The sequence below is a fragment of the Brachyistius frenatus genome, unplaced genomic scaffold (assembly GCF_029030835.1).
Source record: "Brachyistius frenatus isolate BFR_SWC_R1_liver_20210118 unplaced genomic scaffold, ASM2903083v1 Contig_4, whole genome shotgun sequence".
Taxonomy (NCBI): domain Eukaryota; kingdom Metazoa; phylum Chordata; class Actinopteri; family Embiotocidae; genus Brachyistius; species Brachyistius frenatus.
Window position 1 is genome coordinate 1,159,512 of NW_027210603.1, and position 17,661 is coordinate 1,177,172.

The window sequence follows — 17,661 nt, forward strand, 5'->3', positions numbered from 1 at the left end:
ATGAATGCAGTGGCCTGGGCTGAGTCAGCAGCGTGTTCCCAATAGGCTCAGACTGTACAGTGCACTGTAGAGCACCTCCTTCCCCACCGAGCCGAGCGGAGGGAGAGCGCTGCTCCTTCCAGCAGATGAAAAGTAAACGAGAACAATGAACGCAGGCTCACACGGATACAAAAAAAAAAGAAAAAGCAAATCCGTTGCTAAGGATTTATCCTCTGCCTCCTACCACCGAGCCTGCAAGCGTTTGGAGTGCAGCACTTATTTTGAGCAGTTTTGATGCATCAGAGTTACTAAGCAACACAAGACGGTTCTTGTGTTATATTTGTCGTGATGAAACTGTTTTATGCATCGAGGTCGTGTTAAGTTCTCACTGAACTGTTTCATTTTTGTTGTTTTACTGCTCATTTTCACTGTAAATGTGTTGTTATAACGTCTGTATGCTGCACCACATGCTTTGTTACCCCCCCCCGCCCCTCCCCATCTCCTCCCAGGTTTCTGTCCTCCTTGAATCCGTCTGAACAGCAGGACTTGGCTGCAGAGGTAGGACGTGGAGTAAGTAGGTCGCCTGTGGGATCCGTCGGGTTGTTTGAGGTGGGGGCCGCTTCGTGAAGGAGACAGGGAGGTGTGTGGGTGTGGGGGGGGGGGGGGGGGAATCTGTAGTGTTGCCATGATCAGGTATCAGGGATGGGGGGGGGAGGGTCCTACACACACTAGTTTCTCTGTTTCTGTGTCAGGTTTGTTCCAGCATGCAGAGGAGGAGCACTGGGGGTGGAGGGGGGCGGGGGGGCTCACATGTTTAGGTTTAGGAGTTCGAACATATTACCTCACAGAATAAGGACTGATTAACACTGATTTAGCCAAAATGGAATAAAAGATGTGACAGATTTGTGCCTGCCTCCTCCTTCTCCTCCTTTTTCCTCCTCCTCCTCCTCCTCCTCCTCCTCCTCCTCGTCTTCCTCCTCCTCCTCCTCCCTGGTTCAGGCCTCGCTGCCCCTTCTGGCTTTTATTTTCCCTCCCCACCCCTGATAGTGTCTGCAGACATCACAGCTGGTGAGCACTATGTTTATTACTGAAAGGTCTCCAGCAGACTTTGAAGTGCTTCAGATGACTTCTCGCAGCTCTCTGCCGCCCTCTAGTGGGACTCCCCGGAAATAATTCAAGACGACAAGACTTCCACAAATTAAAGAGATAACAAAAAGGTACAAGTACGAGTACTTTGGTGTGTGGATGGACATTCAATCTCAGACTTCCCCTTTGTTCCTGCAGACGTACTGTGTTGTCAAAAGCAGAAGACTTCACGTCTCTTCTACGAGCTCGCCACCACAGCAGATAGAAATCCTGGTAAGTAAAACTTAACTGAAGAAACCCGCAAGAGTTCCTTTAGTTTTAATATAATTTAATTAAAATGTTATGTGTGGTATTTTTGAATTATACAGGCAGATGTTCAGGTCTTCTAGCAAGCAGGCCTTAAAATTCCATGTTTTAAAATGTGTTTTTCTTGGTAGTCTTTTATAAATAAACCTTAGAACAATCTAAGGTGGTATTTCTTCCCTTTTTTTTAAAAAAAACAGAAAAAAGACGAGCTCTTTAATGTCCAGGAAAAAATGAAAGCTTCTAGTTCCATCTTTCTCTTTAGCATTTAGGGAGAGGATCCAGTTAGATTAATATGAATTAAATATAACAGTTGAATTTCTTTACTTTACATTGACTTCACACATGCTGGTTGGTTTCAGAAGTCCACCGCTATCTCCAAATTCTCAAGTACCCGCAAACAATATTTTAAAATAACTGGTGTACAATTTCATGTAGTCTAAACATGTGATATGTTTATAGTAACACAGATAATTGTTGAGCCTCGGCTCCAACCAGGGAGCTCCAGTCTGAAGGGATGTTGGCGTCAGAGAGTCTGTTAACAGCTGAATGTGTCCAGAGAACAACCGAGAACATCGTTTAGGAACGAGGAACGTCCGTGTCCCTGGTCTGGTCTTCTTCAATGACTTTATTTGTTTTGCTATTTCCGACGACATGCTATAGTATGACTTTTTATTTATTTTAAACGACATGCTATAGTATGAGTTTTTATTTATTTTAAACGACATGCTATAGTATGACTTTTTATTTATTTTAAACGACATGCTATAGTATGAGTTTTTATTTATTTTAAACGACATGCTATAGTATACTATACTATAGCATATACATTATTATAGATTACATTATAACTTAATTTAATTCAAACCACCCAATTGTGTGATGAGAGATTATTGGCCACAGTGACTTGAGTTTCATACTTTCAAGTAGAGCACTATGCCATTGTATCCTCCACATTTATTGTAGATAAAAATTAAAAATAAAAAGCATCCTGCTGTCTTACCTTCCACAAAATTGAAGCTGCATGACTTCTGGCCAGTTTTGTTTGAATTAGCTTTGTTGTTTAGTGCTCTTCACCTTCCGCTTTTCCCGCGGCGTTTGAACCAGAAGTCGCAAAAAGCATCCAAACCGGAAGTTCTAATTTTGTTCACTTCCGTTCGGACTTTTTATTTCCAGTCTGGTATGTTTTATATTCACAGCAATGGTTCAGACACGGGGCGAGCTAACGAGCTCAGGAAGAGCATGGGCGCAACCAAGTGGACAATTGGCAGGGGGGAGTCACACAATTAGGTTTTCCTTAACAATGAGAAATAAATTGAAAATAAACTGCAATTAACAAATGACAGAACCGTTGACGGTGTTCATAAAAGGAGAATATATTTAACATATTTTCTATTCTGTATTGGGGGACAGATTGGTATTTCCTCAATATTGGGGGCCACACAACCCCCACAAACAGGCTGTGTATCCCAACATCAAAAAGATATAGAAAAATGTACTTTTTTAAAAAAAAATTATATGTTTGATATGTATTCCTGCCATTTAACTGCACAACTGCCTAAAAGACTCCGAGTCTTTTTTCAGGACCCGTCCAAAGAAATTCCTGGTAAATGTTCGTGAATATTTGTGTGTAAAATAAAGAGTTACAAAGATTTTAGGTTAGCCGTTAAAACATCCAATATCAGGATTATCACCGGGGGAGAGCAGAAGGAACTCATTTTAATAGAGACACTTTTCTAGTTAAAACTAATGTCTCGTTTCAAAGGAAATTTGTTTTGTCATTTGCATGTTTATGTTGACATTAAATAGAATAAATGGGTGAGCTGTATCTTCTTTTTGCAGTAATTGACTTAATTATAGTCATTTTTTCCTGAGCAATATGTCACAGCATCATAACATTTAGAAATAACAAAACACCAATGCAACAACAAACGTCAGGTTCTCATAATATCGTTTAGTGAAAGATAAGAACACTCAAACCTCAAACATTTTTCATTTTCACAGACAAAAAGACAAAGTCAAGGATTCTTTTTTTTTTTTTGTTTTTTTTTTTTGGGGGGGGGGGGTATATGATATCTTCATTTCTATGACACAACAGTCTTTAGTGAGGTAGACTATAACAGGTCAAGAATTAGAAACATCGCTCCTTAATCTGCCATGTGAAACGACATGAAATAAATACTTCCATGTACAACGTCTTCAAAATGAGGTAGAAACGGTTACAGAGAATGTACAAGACACAACAAAAGTGAATTACAAAGATAACGCCGAAGTCCAAAGATCCGTCTGAGGGACAAATGCGACTCCACCTCCTTCACTGAATCAGAGTAACACCGAGAAACAGCAAACACTGGTTGCACTGTGTAGGTTCATGTAGAGCACATTCTTTGTGTGGCATTGAAGAGCATTCATTTGTTGTAGCTAAGCGCTTAAATACGAGTAAAATCGGGGGGGAACATCTTTATTTGCTTGACGCCTTTTTAATGCGTACGTATTTTTTCTTCAGGTTATTTTGAAGCTTCGCCTGATGATGAGGCCCCGTTTTTCACAATAAAACCACATTCTGAGTAATTTTATGAATTTGTGAACTTCAAAATACTTTTTCATCACACTGAATTTCAAACGAAAACTTAGGCCAACATTTCATTTTGTTCCCCGAAAGAGCTAAATTTGCAAAAGTAATAATATGGCACAATTTATGAAGGGAGTTCAACATGGCGACAGATAAGGTTTAGAGGTGCAGCCGTACGTATTTTCTAACACTCTGCTAATATCTAACTCCTCCCCTCTTCATGATGTCACTTCATGTTCGATCTAAATTCACGCCGATTGACAGGTGGTGTTACAATAGTTTATTAAGACATTTAATAAACATACGTTTGTATACTGCAGCGTGTGTGCGTCTTAATATTTCAAAATGTGATTTTCAGGAGTGCTTTGTTTTGACAGTTTGTCCGCAAAACCCTTTTCCCCCCACTGCTAACTACGCTAACACTTTACACGTCATTCATTTCCACCAAAACCTATAAGAGAATTACATCTATACATGAAGAAAATATGTTTCATATATCTAAAAACATCATCGATGTACATTATGGCATGTATTGTCCTTTTAAAAAAAATATCTGAATTACATTCAATATTTCAGGCCTTGGTACAAAAACCTCAAGTTTCCCAGAGCTAAGAAGCTGTGTGTGTCTGCGTGTGCATGCGTGTGTGTGTGTGTGTGTGTATGCGAGTGTTTTATACTATTGAAGGCCTTGTATAAGTTCATTGATTCCCCTGAAATGTCACCAATGGCTCCGTTTTCATCTTGCGCCATAAAGCTCCCTACAAACACCCTAAGGTAATAACATACATTCTTATTTTATCGTTCTGAGGTAACAATATTCTTCCTGAGTATTCGATAACGCGACTACAGATCATCCTTCTGAGAGGCAAAAGTAAAGAGAATGCATATAAAACAAGTAAAAACCCAGCAGACAGGCAGGTAACTCTTCATAAAGAATGTAATGTTGAGCAAAAACTCGTCAAGAGGCACTCGCGCATATCCTCCGCTGCACCCTGAACGCCTCTCAGTCTGGGCTGTGCATCCAAACCGAAGCCTTTATTTCAACTGCTCCGAGTGAATTTAAGCAGAATGCACACTTAAAGTTTGGTTGTTTTGTTGCTGTAATGTTAAAAATATTAAAGACAAGGCATAAGCTGGCCCGGGTGTTACATTATTCACATATTCTTTAGAAAATATGCCTGTTAGTTAGAAATTTGCATGTAAACAACACGCTTTGAAGATTATCTGCATATTAAACTTGTATACAGGGATTCTGTGGATGCTAAATAAAATCTTAAAATGAACATAAAATCTTCGATTATTTCCCCACTCCGTCTTCAAATGTAAAGGATTTAAATTTAAAGGGCGGCTTTGCGTGTATACCACCACGTAATCATTTGATAAGCAGCTTGATATGTATAAAGTGGACAAAAAGAAAAAAAGATGTTCAGAAAAAAAAAGTTGAGCAGAGGAGGCAGGGAGAAAGAAGAAGAAGAAGAAGAAGAAGAAGAAGAAGGAGGGAGAAGAAGACAGCGGGAAAAAGAAAGTGAAAGAAAACCTAAAAAACAACAACAGGGAAACATTCATTTCTCGAGGCCGAGTGACGCACCGAGCCTCGCGGTCAGCTGGGTAGCAGTGATTGTGCTGAAGTTATATGGCAATCTCACCATTTCTGTTATTGCTCTCTTTACTTTTTGGTCAGTAATGATTTTTTTTGTTTTTTTTTGTGGTGTGATAGAACATATTGCAGTCAAAGGCCTTTTACAAACATCATGTCCACAAATAATTACACCAACTTCTAAAACAGCAGCTCTGTCGTGCTGCTGCCGCAGTAGCAGAAAGGGAATAAATAGGATCCTGAGAGAAACAGACACTCGTACATTTAGACTGTCTTGATGCTATCTATGTAGAGAATGCCTCGACCTCACTCCTAAGACTTACCTCAACCTCAGCGGGCCACGCGCCCCTTGAATCTTTGGAAAAACATGAGTGATGAAATGTTAAACATGCACAAGAAACACCAGCCTTGTGCCCCCTGGTGTTTGCCGGGGAAACTGAACTTTTCATTAACACATCCAACTTTACTCCCCCCCAAGTCTGTCTGGGTTAAGAACCCTGGTTGCTTTTAAGGAGGGAGGGGATCCTCTCGAATGCAGACCGTCAGCGCCCCCCGGTGGGGTCCTCGGACCGCTTCATAGGCATCCTCTGCTGCTGAGGAAAGCTGTGCTCCCCTGATACGTTTTCTCCTGCGAGGCCTGATGGTGGGCTGTAGTCCCCCGCCCCGCCGTACGGAGGTGATACGAGGGGCTTTCCAGCTTTGTAGGCCTGCGGGTCTGAGGCTGAGCCGCTCATGTCGTAGCCGTTGCCGTGACCTTTGCCGTGACCGTTGCCGTACTTTCTGTAGCGTGGTCCCTCCACCTCGGCTCCCTCCTGCGCCTCCTCCGTCATCTCGAAGGCCTTGCGTTTCAGCGGCGCCCCGGCCTCAGAGCTCCCTCCGAGGCTGTGGGACGGGTAGCTGTAGCTGCCCCCCACCATGGTGGGCCTCGGCGCCAGAGGAGTGGGAGCGCTGATCCCGGCGGGCAGGTACGAGGCACTGGGGTGGCTGTATCCAGAGGACAGGCTGGTTTGGGGGTAGCATCCCGGTGGGTAGTTGTAGACGGGAGTGCTGGCGCTGTAGCTGGGCACGAGAGTGGGTGCGGCCTGCAGAGAGTGTAGAGGGGCGGGTGGAAGTGCTGCGCCGGGCTGAGGGCAGTATCCTGACGACAGGTAGGTGCTGTTGTAGGCAGGCGGGTATTCCTGAGAAGACGGGGCACCGCAGGAGCCAGCGCCGCTGTAGCCGGGCTCAGTGACCAAGTTACTGCTCACTACTGTCACACTCCCCATGGCGGGGATCCCCACAGAGGCGGGGCCCACCTTGGTGCCAGTTAGTGCCTCCAGTCCGGGGTAACACTCGATGCCCTGACCCAGAGCCCAGGGCTCCGCTTCTGTCTTTATGAAAGTTCCCGGCTCTGCGTAGGCCCCTGCAGCGGGGCGCTCATAGGTCAACTCCAGGCCCGAGTACTTCTCGGCGTAGCGTTTGAGCAGAGAGGAAGCAGTGAGGGCCGATATGTCGTCACTGGCCCAAGGATAACCTGCAGGGGCGTAGCCGCGGCGGCCAGCTGTAGCGTAGGGGTCGTGTTTGTGGGCAGACGGGGGCGAAGTGGTCGAGGTGACATCCAGGTGCTGTTCAGGCCACTGAGATAAAGGGGCGGCGTGCTCCGGAGACCAGTGCATCTTCAACAGACCTGACGGAAACAAGAGCAAAGAGGTTAACACCTCACACGATCACAAGATTTAATCAGATGACAGCTTCACACCCGACTGAATGTGTTCCTGAAACTCTCTCCGAATATCTGCCCTCATAATCACCCCGGAAAGGAGTTCAGCGCCTTTTCCAGATCCTTGTCGGAGCTTAGCCCATGCTCCTCTACACGGTCTCGTCCACGCAGGGGACGACTGTTCTAATCTTTATGAGAAGCTGCCAACATAGCCCCCCCAGCCTGGTCTCCACGGCGATAAGCCTCTATCAGCCTGCGCGCTACCCTCTGTCTTTGCCTCTTGCACATTGGGGCCATTGTTGTCTCTCTGTGAGTCTCTTAGTCCACAAAGCCACCCCCACCAAGCGTGTGATCTAATTCGGCCCAAAACCTCAGTGGTGGGGGGGGGGGGGGAGAGGGCGTGGTCACTGGTGAGAGGGATCACAGTAGATTTTCTCCACATTACACATCCACCAGGACCGTATGTCTCTGAACACTATTACAAGTGCAGCGATTGATTGAGCGGTCTTATTTTCATGTGGCATGTGCGATTATACATACACACATTTACACAAACAGAGTAATCCGCTGGTTTAGCGGTGGATTGCTCGTCTTTTTGAACTGGCATTAGGCTGACATTCCTGGCATTGCAGAGTATTATTAAACTGTCCTGACCCCAGGCCCGGGCCAGAGGGGTTTCCCTACAACACCACTGGACAGAGGAAGACGCTGCGGCCAAGACTTCATCAGTAGAATAATAAATGTGATATTACATGAACGTTTTCTTGGAATATTTTTACTTCTATATTACAAACAGTTTAACTATTTGAATATCTGGCGTTTCTGCTTGTTTAGAGAAGAGGCTCTATGCAGGAAATTTGGATTTTAATAAGCTATCAATGCTTTTTTTTTTTTTTAAATCCCAATTTTATAGGAAAACCTTTGTTCTCACTTTGCTAGATAATTCATTAAAGACGATGTCTTGCTATAACGAAGATTCAAGGATGCCCTAGACTTGCGTTTTAAGTTAAGAGCAGAGATGGCAGGCAACTTGCAATTTTCCTTACATATCAATCTGCCAATAATTTGGGGGATAAATATGTCAATAAGATTTGAAAAGTGTCCTGTAAAACCCAATCATCACAAATATATTTAATACACAATCACATAAAACAGAGAAAAACAGCAAATCAAAGAATAGTTTCAAACTACTTGAATAGATTATTGATTATCATAATAATTGCAGTTTAATTTTCTGTTGACTGACTAATATCCATTCAAGATCCCAATAATGATGATGTATAACTGATATAACAGCAGCAAAGGAAGGAATTTACATTTATAAACTACTGCACGCACACACTCGCTCACTGAAACAGCTTGTGTCACATGTCCACAAAGACCACCAGATGGGCCTCTAAACGGTCCACATGTTGATCCCTAAATGAAATGATCCTTCACCCAATAATCCCACTCATCCAATCCAGGGATCGCGGCGCTCTCCAAGAGCACGAGCTCCACCCTGGATCTGAGAAATCCTTTTGCTCCAGGGAATTCTGACCGGTCATGGTACCCATCCTTTACACAAAGACCTTAAAGGCTTACACTCCCACTGATGCACGTTCAACCAAGACCTGATCAAGACCCCCCATAGACACTCAGCCATACACCATGTTAGAAATAAAACTGTATTTTACTTAACCATCACAGGCAGGTGTTGATTCGTAATATTTCAGTTAGGCTACAGATCATTGTTAGATTACCAAATGGGTCTAATGGGCACAGCCCCGGGGGCCCACAAGGTTAGGAGGCCCCTAAACCACCGTGCCTGCTGTGCAGTGACCGTTATTACATTTCTCCATACAGAGCCAAAGCACTCAACATTCATGTCAACATCAGAGCCTCAAGAAATCCTTAATGGAATAAAGTAAGTATCAGGAAATCTTCAAGCCTGGCAACGTAACAAATTGTGTAAAGCACACGTCCGTCCACTAAATGATGATTAGAAAATAACCCTTAAAAAAAGATGGGTTTTCGGGGGCGTGTCTGTTTGATTGACAGGCCTCGGGTTACAGTCAGGTCACAGCTATCGGTGGGCGGGACGTAGTATCGTCAAGTTTCCAATCAGATCAATCAGATCCACCGCTGGCTCCTCCCCCATCTCGTCCAAATATGGCCACTTCCTGCTCCGAACCGCTCCGAACAAGCGAGACGGTGACGGACGGAATACGAACCCGATGCCAACGTCACTGTTGGATGTCGCCTAGCTCCAACTTTGCCAAAAGAAATCCTAAAAGTCTACAAGTGTGTTTTTGAACTGGGACGGAGATGCTTTCAGTGCTGCTGAGATACGAGTGGATGTACTCTCTGAATTCACAAGCAAATCACGATGCTCTGTTACCTCAACCTTACAGAGCAAAATCTCCCTGTGAATCTCCGAAAAATCACAAGCAGTGAAAATGTTAATGAGGAGCAGTCTTGGGCCATCTACTGTTTCCCATTTAAATTAAACTTTTCATTTATAAATCCAATATTACTCCCCAAAGTCTGTCTGATTGCAGCCTCTTCTGTCACATACAGCAGTATACACTAAATCATCTTGGTTAAACTGGTTGCTATGGATACCCTCACAGGTGCAGTATGATGCAGGGTGAGTCAGTGGTCAACTGTCATCACTGCTCTTTTGGCAGGTTGCCTCTTTAAATGACCAGCCTCTAGTTTCTTTAAATGACCAGCCTCCAGTTTCTTTAAATGACCAGCCTCCAGTTTCTTTAAATGACCAGCGTCCAGTTTCTTTAAATGACCAGCCTCCAGTTTCTTTAAATGACCAGCCTCCAGTTTCTTTAAATGACCAGCCTCCAGTTTCTTTAAATGACCAGCCTCTAGTTTCTTTAAATGACCAGCCTCCAGTTTCTTTAAATGACCAGCCTCTGGTTGTGTCCCATTCACATACTAACTGTCATATATTCACCAAACAGCAAAAAACAAAAATCAATCAAACTTCACTATCCATTCTGTCGATTTTGGAGACTTCAATAGGTCAATTTTCAATGTTACCTGCTGAGAATTAGTGTGTCGTACAACAGGAAGTTGCTCCAGATGGAAAGCGGGAGTGTGGGTGTGAATGTGAGGCAAAATGTTTGCAGATTTACATTTTAAGCTAAAAAAAATATTATCAGTAATCTAAAATGTGAAAAGTTAAAGATATTGTGCAAGTAATTTACATAATGAAAGTCTAAATGATGCATTCAAACCCGGGGACAGAGACACACAATGAGGGTCATCAGGCTGGTACTCACTGGTCATGCTGATTGCAGCCATGAGCCAATCATTTGCTGCTCCGTCTCCAATCTATTCCTCTCACCCAGTCTTCAGCAGATGGTCTGTAATCTAGCTAAGACATATCCGAGCGGTGTAATCTACTGCGTCTGGAATCCTCATCAAAAATTCAGCAGGGGAATGTGAAAAGCGGACAAACGGAGGGAATCACTCGGCGATCGGAGGAGCGGAAGAGTGAGCTGGAGGGTCCGGGCGGGTGAAGGACCAGACGGAGGCAAGAAACCAGACTAATGATGGATTAGAGCACATGAGGCTTATGGGAGTGTCGGAGCTCGGTGACAATCTGACAGTAAGCGACAAGAATTAAAGAAGCATCACTAGTAAATTTAGTCCTTATCCTGGCAGTAAGCCTGCAGCTCAGATAACAGGACTTCATTCCACAATTATGTAACAAACATTAAAACCTTATTGATGACGGATGATAATCGTCTTCTAAGACAAACAGACACACTGTAGACATATTTCTTAAAAGATAAGGCTGTTTAAAGGTAAATGTAACTTGTGTATTATTGGTGATACTCATTCTACAATCAAATTTGCACTTATTTGCTCTTTATTTTTTACATATTGGCAGATACTTTGTAGACAAATACACACAGTAAAACTACTTAATGATATGTAAACTTAATACATATCAAAAGTAATAAAAGTACTGGGAATATACTGGGGAACTACAGTTAACGTTGTATCGACACTGATGCTCTCTTTGTCAGGTGACCTACAGTATATTATACATGCAGTTGTCAAAGATCACATTATTTCAATGGCAGAATTTCTTTCATATTCTTTACGCTTTGTACAGATTACTTGAACTGCTAATTCATGAGACATTTTTTATGAGATAAAAATGAATTTTAACACTCACTAGTTTAACTATTGTCTGAGAACCATGAATTTCTTTAACTGATTAAAAGCTCTGAGATGTCTGATCCGACTGCACTCCTGAACATTGTGTTGTAGGGAGGATTTTAGGGAGCAGGGTTTAGGTGTTAGGAGGGATGAATGAGGGAACCGTAACCCTAATCTAGCGCTTCATGTCATCTCGGGGCTTGGCAACACCTCTCCGTTCTCGGCCGTGCTCGGCTTACCAACAGACAAGGATGAGTACTAAGCCGGATTGGTACTATGAAGGCCTCCCTTAATCATTGTGATTACCACTTTGTTGGCCAGTGCTTCCTCTTTTTCCTGTAGCCATTTGGCTACTGGACGCAGATGAATACAAGGCACAGAGAAAAACATAGAAACAATAACACCAAAGGAGGTCAAGGCTTTAGAGATGTCAGTTTATATCAGCTGGTATGCACAAAAATACGGTGTTATCTATGCCATACTGTTGCTGTGCAGCTCCCATGTGGGCTGACTTTAAATCTCCATCGCCTATAACATTTCATCGATGTAGAAGGCTTCTAAAATGGTGTTACTTACTTTTAGTGATCTTGCATCATTAGTTTAAAGAAGAAAATAATGTTAGTATCACAGAGTCTTTCAGCAGTGACGATTGGTTCACCACTCTGTAAAAGACTGCGTGGGCAAATAGTGCAACAATTTGAAAAATAATGTTCCTCAATGTACATTTTTGCAGAGAATTTGGGGATTTCATCATCAACAGGAAATAATATCATTAAAAGATCCAAAGAATCAGGAAAAATCTCTACACAAGGGACAAGGCGGAAAACCAATATTGGATGGCTGTGATCTTCAGGCCTTGGGGCAGCACTGCATTAAAAACACAATTCTGTCGTGGAAATCACTGCATGGGCTCAGGAACACTTCTGAAAACCCTCATTTGTGAACACAGTTCATCAACATCTTTTCATGGGAGGACCTTGTTTATTTCAGTAAAACAATGCCAAACCTCATTCTGCACATATAACAACAGCATGGCTCTGCTGTACCAGAGTCCGGGTGCTAAACCGGCCTCCTGCAGTCCAGACCTGTCACACATTGAAAATATTTGGCGCATAGATATGACAAAGGACACCCCAAACTGAGCAGCTGAAATTCTATATCAGGGAAGAATGGGACAACATTTCACTTTCAAAACGCCAGAAACTGGTCTCTTTAGTTCCCAAACATTTACAGAGTAAGAGTGCAAAAGCCAAAACTAAACACGTGTGCACGATCTTACATGTATTTCCCCGTACAGACGGGTAACAAGAGCGCTAAAGAAAATGTTTACGCTTCTGATTGAGAGGAACAAGAGTACATCAGAGGAGGAGATGGCCTGTGAGAGCGCTGAACGTGTTGAGGCAAGAGGGACTCACGCCGAGCGGGCTTAGAAGGAAATGCTGACACCCCAAGCAACCGAATCCTGCAGGTTTGAAGAGGCAAGCAAAGAGTAAAACCTCAGAAAGAAACATTACGGTCATCTACGGTGCAGCTAGCACGGCGCTACTCTGAGAAGGATGAATCTGAGTGTGCTTTGTTCTTGTAATGAATTTCCCAAACAAAAGCTGGTCTCCTGCAACCGACTCGGAGCAGGAAGTGGAGTCAAATTAAAAATATTTCTGTCCTTAGCGGCACCTTTGCATGCATGCAAAATGGCCTAAGAGTTTACCAAAAGCAATTTGTGCATCACGGTGTAAAGCAGGGAGTAGGACTGCTTGTAAACAGCTACCTCACCTCCCAGCTCTCTTATCATCAACAAAACTGATATTTCATGATACCAAACCACACGATTTTCTCTTTCAAGGACACACAATTATGCAACTCATTGATGGATTCTGTGTGTTCTGCTCCGAGTCCCGCTGCACGGTCAGTATGAGTAATTAGGGGTTAATTAGATGGAAGTACACGTGGGGGAAGGGGCTCACTGGAATGGGATATGGGGGATGTGGAGCATCAGAGATGTCGGCCTGATTGGACGGGAGTGGAAAACCAAAATCACCCTTCTTGAGCTGAAGGGTCTCTGTTGATCCACTCACAATAAACAAAGACACATGCCCTGAAGACGGACAGACAATCAGAAATACACACACACACACACACACACACAACCAGGCTGCAGCAAAGCACTCTCTCTTCATAGTGTTGGTTCTTCAAGCGCTGGTTAGCTTCAGCTGGCCGACAGGCAGAGGGACTCCTGCTCATCTATCGGATGAGTCAAGCTGCAGGAATGCCAGGAATCTAACCTGAGATCTATTTACAAAGCACATATCCTCTCCGTACACTCGGCAGCACACGGCACCGATTCCCAAGGCGGAAAAAACAAAAAGCAGGGGAGGCAGAGGACGGAGAGAGACGAGAGAACAGCTTACTGAGAAATGAGCCTTTGGGCTGTTTTTGCGCGTCATTGGGCGATTTGGATCGGCCAGAAGTTCACTGCAACCGCTGCTGAGATGAATGCACATCGGATTGAGAAACGAGATATGAATATATGTGAGGTTATGTGAGGATTCCTTCTGCGGGAGACGATGAACTGAACACACAAACGTCACCCAGATATGTGTCGTCTTTGCTCGCAGGGTAAATGAAGGTTAGGTTGTTACGTAAGCAGTGAGCGTAGTCTGAAACAGCAAGCACAAAGTCAGTGTGAAGGAGGATCTGCTGAGGACGGGACGGGACGCCCTCCCACCCCCACCCCCCTCCTCTTTCTTCTCCAGGGGCCTGCACAGTCCACCGGGCCACACGGCTGTCAGCCAATCAAACGCTATCTGATGCAGATTTTTTTTTGTGCATCTCTTAACCTGCATGCTCTGAAACCAAAATGACGAGTCAGATTGTGACTTTAAACCTGCAGAGAAATTCCAGTTTTATCTGTAAACACGGTGAAAGTTGAAATAATGTTTTTGATATTGTCTTTCCTTTCACTCTTCCTGCCCTGAGCCTCCTGTCTCTCTCTCCGTGCACCAGTAAAGACGAGCCTGTGTGTCCCAGCCTGTGTGGTCAGTCCTCCCTTCCCCCATTCACATGTGGCAGAGGCCGGCCTGCCCCCCCCCCCCGACCCCCCCCCACTCCCCACCCCCCACCCTCTCTCTTTGCTTATTGTGTCCACTCATATATCAGGCTGCAGCTGACCAGTCCCTCCTCACGTCTTCTCCATCTGTCCTTCACTTCGCTCGCTCTCCCTCTCTGGTCGTTTCACCGCAAATCTGAGCTCTAACGAGGATCTGAGGTGTGCTGCAATTTGTTTAACCAGCATTCACAATTACAATGGAAGACTGATGTGTGTGTGTGTGTGTGTGTGTGTGTGTGTGTGTGTGTGTGTGTGTGTGTGTGTGTGTGTGTGTGTGTGTGTGTGTGTGGAGGCGGAGGGTGATGTTTATGTGTCCCACAATGCAGTACTAATGAGAGGCTGTTGACACCAGGTTACTAACGATCTGGCTTTCATTCACAGAATCGCGTCACCGCGGTAACTGGCAGCTAAAAAAGGTGCTAAAATCCCTCCTGCTCACGTCACACCATTATCATCTCGGACAGAGCCCTTAATGAGGGCTGTTTATTTACTTGCTGTTTATTTACTTGTTTGCGTTTAGAGCTGTGATTTGCAAGAACAAAATACAGAGTGTGTTTTAAGTCGGCGCTCCTGCGGAAAGAAGAACTAACACGACGCCGTGAGTCTCTTTAAGAAGGAATGTGACAGATGCACGTTACCCAAACTTCAGTCTGCTCGGACAACTCCCTCGTTCTCCCTGCAAGAGTTCAGGGAAGAAAACACAACGTTTCTGTTGCTGCTTTAAGAATACAAAAAAAAAAAAACACGTAGATGTAAATCCCTGTTGCATTATTCCAATCAGGTTAGAGATGTAATCCTGTTAAAGCCTGGTCTGATCAATACAGCAGTCAGTCAATATGAGCATATTCTACAGCCTGGATAACATCTCATGATTAGTAAGCACACACAAGCAGGCGACTGCTTCGTGATAAGTCGGCGAGATTTCACGTGATTTAATCTGATTTTGTTGCAAATAGAGAAATCCTCTAGATTTGAAGAGTTTGGTGAAGATGCTTTTGCATAAATGTGTCACCACCTGCAATAAAAAAAGAATAGAAGACATCTACCAAACATGTCAAGATGTTTAAGTCGTTCCACAGACAGACTTTGTCTGCTGTCTGTTCAAACAGACTTCTGCTGAACTACAGTCACATGAAGGGGCTGAAACAACAGTGACTGAACACTTTCTGTCCAAATTCCTCAATGCAAAGCCCAGAGACTCAGCTGTTAAAGTCATTGGCATATATGCCTTCTCTACATGACTTCTCAGAGAGACACCCCCCCACCACCACCACCACCCCTCCTGCAGCACCCCTCCACAGCCACAGGAGATGAGTCCTGGACAAAAGAGGAGCCAGCAGAAGAATGTGTACAGGAAAACAGACTCGCACACACAATCTGCTGCATTCATCCGAAGCACCAGGCACACGTAGAGACTTAAAAGAGACTTAAAAGAGACTGACTGTATGGGGTGACAGGACTGAGCATCCTGCAGCCCCGGGCCGGCCCTAGGTGAAGAGGGGAGAGCACGGGTCCACTTGGTGCTAGTGATGGCCCAGCTGCATGCTGAGGGGACGTCCTGCGGCTGTGTGGCTGTGGGCGGCTGGGCTAGTGGCTGGACTAGTGGCCGGCCTCCTGCACGGCTCCATGGCTCATCTCACACTTCAACACCACTCTGACACCACAGGGACACCTGAGGAGCGCACACAGGCCGGTCAGAGGCAACACACCACATGAGGAGATAGCTTGCATTTATTATTTGTAAAGTTCAATATTTAAAAAGAGACTAAAGTGGGAAAAATTGGTAAATATTTGCAGCATCGTCATTTATATTGAGTTTCTCATGCATTTTCGTGCTTTTCTAGTGTTTCCATGAGTTAATATGTGTGCACATAAATACATATATGCGCAAGCCACTAATCAAGAGAGCCTGAACACTATTTGACAGAGAGGGCTTTAGCCTGTGACCACAGCACGTCAAAGTTCAACACTTCTTCACTGTTTCAGGAGGAAAGCTGTAAACCGGAGAACTTTGTCCTCTCTCGACACATCTGCTGTCCGACGCGGAATTAAAAAGAAGAATGAGCGCACAGATTTAGGAAAACGCCAGTTAAACAGTGTGCATGACGTACAATGAAGAAAGCAGCAGAGAAAAACGCGCACAAGAGGACGCAAACAAAAAAAACAGGAGACAGAAACGCAAAAAAAAGAAAAGAAAGAGGACAGGAAAGTACGTGTGAAACAGCAGCGGAAACATTGTCATTGCAGCCGAGAGGAAACAGGATCTTTTAGGAGTGAGGAGATGCTTACTGACCTGACCATGCCTCGGTGGGACTCGATGACTGCTTCGATTTGATCAGTAATCCACAAATCCGCTGGAAGTACGAGAGCCGACGTAAAGCGCGCGCGCGCGCGCGTGTGTGTGTGTGTGTGCGTGTGTGTGTGTGTGCGTGTGTGTGTTGTGTGTCAGGGAGAGAGAGAGAGAGAGAGGCTCGTGCTCTCTTCTGGGACCCTATCCTTTTCTCCTACACTCCCTCGCTCGCCCTCCAGCTCGCTTCTCCCTCCCTCCTCCTCCCCCCCTCCTCTCTCTCGCTCGCCTATAGTGACAACAGAGCTACACACACACACACACACATCCCCTCCCCCAACCACGCCACCCTCCCCACCTCCCTCTCTCTCACACGTCTCCCCCTCTTTTGTTAAAACTATTTCAACAGGAAGGGGGAGAGAGAGAGAGGGAAAAAGTGACCAATCATGCAGTGTCAGAGAAGAGCCTGTTTCCCCGCAGTGTGTGTGTGTGTGTGTGTGTGTGTGTGTGTGTGTGTGTGTGTGTGTGTGTGTGTGTGTGTGTGTGTGTGTACATGCATTTCTGCAGGATTTGCATGTGTGCACGCGTGTTTTTGTTGTTGTTGTTGTTGTTGTTGTTTTTGAATACACACCTTCAGTCTGGTGAACAAGGGCACATGCAAGAGATTTTTTTATTTTTGGGGGGAAATTTTCTCCTTCACTGCTCACATGAGAAGTTCAGTTATTGTCAATGACTTCTATTGATCTGGTACATTGATCCTAGTGTTGTAGGGAGGGTGGGGTTGAAACAACCATGTCAATATTACCTAATTCCTGTGGTGCCCCATCCCACACACACACACACACACACACACACACACACACAT

General features: G+C 44.5%; 1 protein-coding gene across 3 annotated transcripts; it reads right to left on the reverse strand.

Annotated features, from left to right (window-relative positions):
* Window positions 1-2,882: 2,882 nt before the first annotated feature.
* LOC138626779 (fidgetin-like protein 2) lies at window positions 2,883-16,941 on the reverse strand. 3 transcript variants are annotated; one of them, XM_069708688.1, is made up of 3 exons: window positions 16,803-16,941; window positions 15,952-16,181; window positions 2,883-7,203 (listed from the first exon to the last, which is right to left on the reverse strand). In XM_069708688.1, the coding sequence occupies exons 2-3, from the start codon at window positions 15,974-15,976 to the stop codon at window positions 6,080-6,082; spliced, it is 1,149 nt and encodes a 382-aa protein (XP_069564789.1). In that variant the 5' UTR covers window positions 15,977-16,181; window positions 16,803-16,941; the 3' UTR covers window positions 2,883-6,079. The 3 variants fall into 3 exon arrangements, 2 of the variants coding, with proteins under 2 accessions (XP_069564789.1, XP_069564797.1); XM_069708696.1 differs by lacking the exons at window positions 15,952-16,181; window positions 16,803-16,941 and adding an exon at window positions 10,515-10,887; XR_011311319.1 differs by lacking the exons at window positions 2,883-7,203; window positions 16,803-16,941 and adding an exon at window positions 11,770-12,865 and having other exon boundaries at window positions 15,952-15,995.
* Between the last annotated feature and the right edge of the window lie 720 nt (window positions 16,942-17,661).